This window comes from Alligator mississippiensis, chromosome 2 (genome assembly GCF_030867095.1).
Source record: "Alligator mississippiensis isolate rAllMis1 chromosome 2, rAllMis1, whole genome shotgun sequence".
NCBI classification, from domain to species: domain Eukaryota; kingdom Metazoa; phylum Chordata; order Crocodylia; family Alligatoridae; genus Alligator; species Alligator mississippiensis.
This window is the reverse complement of record NC_081825.1, coordinates 256,328,477-256,336,233: the sequence shown is the minus strand read 5'-3', so window position 1 is coordinate 256,336,233 and position 7,757 is coordinate 256,328,477. Positions and strand designations below refer to the sequence as shown.

General features: G+C 42.3%; 1 protein-coding gene across 1 annotated transcript; it reads left to right on the top strand.

The window, feature by feature from the left end:
* The first annotated feature begins 200 nt into the window (after positions 1–200).
* Positions 201–4,976, top strand: CFL2 (cofilin 2). Its single transcript, XM_059723047.1, has 4 exons — positions 201–391; positions 1,387–1,694; positions 1,791–1,867; positions 1,959–4,976. The coding sequence occupies exons 1-4, from the start codon at positions 389–391 to the stop codon at positions 2,069–2,071; spliced, it is 501 nt and encodes a 166-aa protein (XP_059579030.1). The 5' UTR covers positions 201–388; the 3' UTR covers positions 2,072–4,976.
* The last annotated feature ends 2,781 nt before the right edge of the window (positions 4,977–7,757 follow it).

The following is a 7,757-nucleotide window of genomic DNA, read 5'->3' as shown; positions in this document are numbered from 1 at the left end:
CAGCGCCACGGAGTCTCCCGCGGCGGCGGCGGCGGCGAGCCCGAGGCCTGCAGCTGGGGGTGGGGAGAGCGCGACTCCGCCCCGGTGCCGCTGGAGCGGGACAGGCTGGGCCAAGAGCGGGGCCGCTCGCCTCGCCTCGCCTCGCCTCGTCCCGCCCCGCGGCGCGTGCTCCGGCCGGCCCGGCGGGGCGGGGCGGGGCGGGGGCCAGAGGCGTGGGCCGCCCGCCGCAAGGGCCGGGCCGGGCGCCTCGCGGCACGTGGTGGAGGCAGCGCCCATGTGACCGCCCTCCTCGCCCGGCCGAGTCCCCGCCCGTCGCCCCGGCACAGCGCTCCCCGCGCTCGCTCCGCCAGCACCGCACGCAGCCGCCGCAGGGACCCCCGGCTGCACCATGGTGAGGGCGCCGGGCCGGGCCGGGCCGGGCCGGGCCAGGGGGTGTGTGGGCCTGGTCCCGCCGCTCGGGCCCCGCTGCGCGCGGCCGCCATCTTATTTTAATTTGGGGCCGGGGCCGGGGATTCCCGCACCGTGGGGGGGAGCAGCGGCTGCGGTCCTCTAGGGCTATGCAGCGGCCGCCGCCTCCCGCGCTGCCGGGCGGGGCGGGGCGGGGCGGGGCCGGGCGTGGGGTCTCTGCCCGGGGGAGCCGCGTGGGCCCGGGCGCCGCGCCCCGGGGAGCCGCTGCAGTGCGCGGGCGCCGCCCTGGGCCCGCGGCGGGGCTGGCATTGTTTGCTGGGCCGGCTCCTTTGTGCGGCGGAGGCTCGTGGGCCCGGGCGGGGAGTGCTCGGCCCCGGCCCCTGCCAACGCGGCCGCGGCCGAGGGAGTAGCAGCTTCCCGGCTCTTTGTGGCAGCGCCGCGGCTCTGAGCCGATCCGGGCCGCCCCCCACCCAGCACCAGCCGGGGGGGAGGTGTTTCCCCCCTTATTGTTCCCGAGGGCAGGAGCATGAAGCTAAATCCCACGTTTTGGAGCTAGGCTGACACAAGGCAGAAAGCATTTGTGTTGCTGCTACAGCCTGACATCACCCAGCAAAACTAGAAGCATGACAGGGCCGGGGAGGTGCTGCTGCCGCTGCCGCATTTGTTCCACCACAGGAAAAAAAACAGAAGTGCCTGCCCCTGTACCTGGCTGAGCCAAACCCCTAGGTTGCTACTTGACATCTGGATTGGATCTTTGGTCTGGTTTGACTGGTCAGTTTTATGTAAGAGGATCCTACTGGGATCACAAATGAATAACTCAGGGACCGATTTTTTCCTTGTGTTGTATCCTGCGGGTTTCTAGAGTGCTAGAATTTTGCTCGTAGTTTGCAGAGTAAACTTTCAATACAAGCAACTGTGCTCTCCTCTGGTGAGCGCTTTGTATTGAGGCTAAATTATGCCTTTCGTCTCATTTTGCAGGCTTCTGGAGTGACAGTGAATGATGAAGTCATAAAGGTTTTTAATGACATGAAAGTGAGGAAATCATCAACCCCAGAAGAGATCAAAAAAAGAAAGAAAGCCGTTCTCTTCTGCTTAAGTGATGACAAGAAACAAATCATTGTGGAGGAATCAAAGCAGATATTGGTTGGCGATATTGGAGATACCGTGGAGGACCCCTATACATCCTTTGTCAAGTTACTACCTTTGAATGATTGCCGATATGCTTTGTATGATGCCACGTACGAGACAAAGGAGTCTAAGAAAGAAGATCTGGTATTTATATTCTGGTGTGTAAAATCAAAGATTGCTGTCTTTAAACCAGATATTCTTGACTTTCTGCCTGAATATGGGTAGTTGAATAACTATGTTATTTCCTTTTACAGGGCTCCTGAAAGTGCACCTTTAAAAAGCAAGATGATCTACGCAAGCTCTAAAGATGCCATTAAAAAGAAATTTACAGGTACAGACTTTAAATAATCCACAAAGCAATTGAAATATCTTATGGATGTTAAGGTACTGAGCAAATGCATCTTTGTTCATTTGTCTTTCAGGCATTAAACACGAGTGGCAAGTAAATGGTTTGGATGATATTAAGGACCGTTCAACGCTTGGAGAGAAACTGGGAGGCAATGTGGTAGTTTCACTTGAAGGAAAACCCTTATAAAAAGACAGACAAGTGCCATCTGGATCCTAAGGAGCTTCCATTTCTGCAGCTCATTCAATTGGAATAGCATTAGTCTCCCTTACCCCAGTCCCCTCCCTCTGCCAACTTCCCCTCCCTACACATCTGAAGAAGATGTTATTAAGTTAAGCAGTCTACCAGTGATTGCCATTAGACTGTTTAATCCTGGTAGTTTTATGTAGAACCCAAGGAATGCTTTCACGTCATACTCTTAGCCAAAACTGACGTTGCATGCATTCCTTGAAACATGTACAATGAATGTGATAGTTAATGTGAATAGTCTAGCAGACAGCAAAGGGTAAGCTAATTGAATGCCTTGAAAGTATTGTCCACTGGTCGGATGGTAGACTCTATTCAGTATTACTTACAGTTGCACTTGATTGCAGTTCCATGAGGCTCTTGTGCATTCATACACCTCACCTGCCTTGACAAGCCTATTTTTGTGACATGGCAGCACACAACACTATGCATTTAAAGCACTTTTTTGTAATATGTTTTACCCTCCCCCCCTCAAAGGAATGCCAATTAAGTTGCTGTAACTGTGTCATCAAACTATTGTAGTACCTCAGTTTTCATTCCTGTTACATGCATATCTTTATAAATGAAGTAGCTGTTACGATGCCTTTTTGTTTTCCATTGAATGTACACTACTGAACAGGAGTAGAGGTTATCTGTTTACCATGTGAGTCTTGGAACACTAAAGTTGTTTTGTAAAACATCATTCATGATGGCAATTTCTGTATTAAAAAGAGCCTTAAATGGAACACTGTTTTTGAGATCAAAAAAAACACACAACCCAGCTGGCCACGTTGCAATAAAACTTGTGGCTTATTACAGAACGTTGCCTTGTTTTCATTGGAAAATATAGTTTTTAAGTATGTTTAAAGTAAGCATATTTTGAATAACTTAACTTCTGTGGGAAGTATTGTAAAGGTAAACAATTGTTAATCTTGGCTTAAATAACAGACTTTTTTTTTTTTTTTGGTCCTAGCCATGATTTAGGCACTGCTTTACAATACTTTTAAGACTGTTCTGTTGAATGGATAGAGAACCTAGTCACAGATCATATCTTTTAACGAAACAAGTTACCATTTATTAGGGAGCATTAGATACAAACTCATCTGAAATGTGCAAAATATGTACCCACCAACCATGTAGTGCACTTATTTGAAGACTCTTAAAGTTCTATAAGTCAGAGGAAAATGCTTTAATACAGTTTTACAGCTCTTTCTTTGTTGTATAGTAATAGGGAGAAAATATCATAGGGTATTTAAATTACAGGTTATGAATTGTTAAATATTCACTGCATCTACAAAAGCTGCCATTTAATACTAACTTGGTACAAGAAATATTTTAATGAACTGTTTCATTTAGTAATTCTGTGTAAATAGAACTGGAAAGTGTTTGCCACTACTAAGTCTTGCATCAGGGACATGATTTGGCTAAAAGCCAAACACAGCTCTCCTTATAGAGAATTTGATCTGCTCTGTGTGAGCAATCCTTCGTTAGCCAGAGCTATTTATGGCAAACACATGCTTTTGTATCTTGTCATCGTTATCCACAAATGGCAAAACTGGACATGATTCTGCTGGTATGCATAAAGGAACTCTGTTAGGCAGCCAATCACAGCTGAAATGTACATGCTGCTAGAAGGAATGCTTTTAACATTACCTTATTTTAAAAAGTTGGTAGAGTAGAGCTAATGAAGTTTTAAATGTTGGTACTTTTAGCCTTGAGCCCTTCCTCAGAAGTGAAGCAGATGATGACAGGTTTTTTTATATAAATCAAAAGACCTAGTAAAATTGTAGTTAGACTCTCTTGTCCCTATGGAGCTTTTAAATACTTTATTTTAGACTTTCAGCTGTCCCTATGTCTTACACACTTCACTTTGATATGTATTTTATGTAGATGAAAGGCTATACAACTAATAAGGCACGATGCACACTCACTTACAGTACTAAATGTATAAGGAGTCCTGACCATGTATTTCAAACCTTTCCTTTCCAGTTTCTTTCACTAAGTTTGAGAAATAACTGATGATATGTGTCAGAGTTATCGATAAGCTATTTTGATTCCTCAAGATAATTTCCTTATTTCCAGTTATGTTGTGTCCAGAGCTTGGTTAATGTGGGGGTCTAATTTGTGCTCAATGCTCTCTTTTCATTTGAGGTCACTATAGTACAGTCTAATCCACTAAAATCGTAGTCTTTAAACTATTGATCATACGTGCAACTTCAACTTCATTTTAAAGGATTTTGGCTTTGTCTAATTAAGGTGTTAAATTTTAATAAACCATTAAAATCCCATTTAGGTGGTCAGCATTCTAAAGATGTTCTCTGTTGAAATTTAATATTGTCCTCCACTGCAAATAGCTTTGGAAGGATGTCTGTGGTTTCTTAATTGAATATTAGAGGTTACACTTTTTTAAAGCTAGTTTAAGTGTGTATTCAGTCAAATCCACATGAATGAATATAAAATCTAAGCTCAAAATTTATTTTATGTTGGGTCCAGAGCTGAGACCTGGATCTAAAATAACTTTTGGATCTAAGATTTCTAGTCTGCCTTCAATCTGTGTTTGAAACAGTACTGATTAGTGTGAGGTCCAGTTTGCTAAAACATAGCTTGCTTTTAAAAACAGTGCTACAGATCTGTTGCTGTTTGAATTATAAAACAAATGAGAGGCAGCTGGCATCTGTTCCAAAATGGCCTGTCAGCTGTTGTTTTCTGTCATGCAAAATGATGAGGGCCTCATTGTGATCTAGAAGTAAAGGAAAAGCCTCTCAAGTCGAATATCTTCTTTGTATCTCTGTTGTCGATGTGACATTTGGGTATCTTGTCTTCAGTTATTTAATTGATAAAGAAGTGTAAAATAAAAGTTTTCACGAGAGTAGCTTGTGCAGAAGTGGCATTTTTTTAATAAAAATACCTTTTCCAGCTTAATTTGTTTACCTTTCCAACTTACGAGAGGGACTGATTTCCCCTCTCAAACAAATCAACCTTGAATTAGACTAGGTGAGGAATGCATCTAAGACCGTTCTTCAAATATGAATAAGAAATTGAGGTAACCAGTAAAGTAATGCCTCTCAGTGATGTTACCAAAGCTGTTGTATGTAATTTGACCATCTCAAAAGTCACTCTGAGCTCGAACTTGGGACAGAGCTTGGGTTCTTCAAGTAGGAGAGCCTTTTGCTTTCATATAGTTTATTTAAAACTAGCAGTGGTATTCTACAAAAACCTTATTTCTAATTGCTAATTCTGAGTTAGCACCCTTATTGTATCAGAAACGAGTTCATGGCTAGTCAGTCATATTTTTATCAACCTCTCCCATAGTCTCATATTCATGATTTGAATTTTAATGGTTATGTATTAAAGAGAAACACACCAGTAATGTTCAGAGGGCTCACAGTGCAGCATCTGTTCAAAGTATTAAATTTCTTTTAAATTATCTCAGATTCTGAAAATGTGGCTTAAATAAAACTCTTTTAAAACAATAGCCTCAGGTGGTGTTCAGTTTATTTGTGTTAGAGACCGCACTTCCACTCTCCAATTTTGGCTGCTTTGTGAGGCAGAGTTTGCAATCTAAATCCACTGGACTTGCCATACTAGATCATACTTGTGGTCCATCCAGTTGCAGGAGAGGCCAGTACCAGAGAAAATATGTGAGCCCCATCGTAAACAGCTGTTGGATATTTTGGCTCTTATATGTCCTATTCTGCTGTCTAATAGATTGGCGTAAACCTTTAGGAATGAGTTTTATATCCCTTTTAGAGCATGTGTTACAACTTTGCATTACTGATACTCATATAAATACATAATTTTACAAAGTTCTTGGACTCAGCAACTTCTGTGGCAAGGAGTTCTACTAAAAATATTTATCAGGTCTACAGGGGTATAGGTTGTAGCCGTGATAAGAACCTTGTCTTATCGGATCTGAAATTTGTTGCCATGTACTCTTTTTGCAATCCTCTCTGCTTGTGTTAGGAGAGGGACAATGGAAATTCTTACTTCAGCCTGAATAGAACAGGAGAGATGGAAACGAATACCAAAGCAAAATGTATGCGGCATGTCAAAAGCACCAGGCTTATTAGTTTACAACTCCATTCTCTCAAGTCTACTTCATAATTCCTCCCCCCCCCCCCCCCCCCCCCCCCCCCCCCAATTACCTTCTTTCTGCAGCAGCCAATGCAGAATGGCCTTCACTGGCTCCACAGAAAGTGTTTTAGGTCCTTTAGATGGATACAAAAGTAATTTCAGTGCTACTTTTCATTTTCTTCATTATCTTAAAAACAAAGAAATAACAACTAGTTTGCAACTAATCTACAAACTAGTCAGGTTGCCTACGATATTTTGAAGAAAGTTGGTAGATGTTAAAAGACTAAAAAAAGCAATATGTGGTTTTACTCAGAGAACAAGCATGATAAATTGATCTTTGAAGTAATCTTTATCTCTTATTTTTGACAAATAAGTGGTATTAAAAGTGGATTATGTGTTAAGCATGCTCTTAGCTGGGTGTCATATTCATGTTGGCCTTTTTTGTTCAGTCCTTAAAAAAAAATCCCAAAGTATTATAGGTATTTTTCATCTACATCATCCGGTATAAAAGGTTTTACTTTTTAATTTGGCCATATTGCAAATTCTTATACATCAGTAATGAAAGTAAATGTGTGTTATGTGATTTCATTAAAATTGTTGACACCTTGCACTTTTGGAATTTTGCCTCTTTCTGATTCTTAATACAGCATTAATACTTCTGTTGTACATTTTTTTGTTTATACTCTTTGTACAGCGTGGAAGGAGTGTTGGAGAAAACACCTGGAAATTGCTGTGGTTCCTTAATTGCTAGAATACTCAGAAATATCAGTGTAGATGGATGGTAGAAAATTAACATACAAACCTTACCCCTCCCCCCACTGTTTTTCTATTGTACTGAACAGACTTGTGAATGTGTAGCCATAACCATGTCTCCTTTTTCTTCTACCTCGTATTTAAAAAAAAACCAGCTGTGTCACTGCAAATCCCTACCATCTGCCCACCCTGTTCCATAAAGCTTTTACTGGCAGCCTCTCCTCTTCTACCTTTTAGTATCTGTTTTCTCATCTCTTTGACTCCATTCTGTATGAATGCAGTATAGAAAAGCTAAGAACAAAATTCTACAACACTTCTAGCATACCTGCCTTACTAATTTAAGTTCAAAACATCAGAGAATCTTTGAGCACAGTCATAGGGTACGTGGTACGTATCTGCTTGAAAAGATGTATTAACCCCTCCCCTCTTCTCCAGCCCCAGTTGTAGCTGCTTTCTCATATGAGCAGCAGCGCTGCATTCATTTGTGCCCTCTGATTAAGGCTAACATGGGAGCTAAGCTTTTCTTCCATTTCAGCTGTTTCAACAGAAAATCGAACTTGAATGCAGCAAAGTTGATGCAGAAAGTGGGGGAGGGAGATAAAGAGCAAGCACTTCATCATAGAAAAACATAACGAAGGAAAATGCTTAAATATGTGAAACCAAATAAAGATTTACTTAGTGTCTGTTTCTAAAATGAATTTTTCAGCTTTAAAAACCAAGCTCTAATCGTTTCTTACTTGGTCTGTACATAATTATTTCACAGTCTCTCTGAACCCATATAAAAGTTTTAGAGGATAAAAATGTAAATCTAAAAATGTGAAAT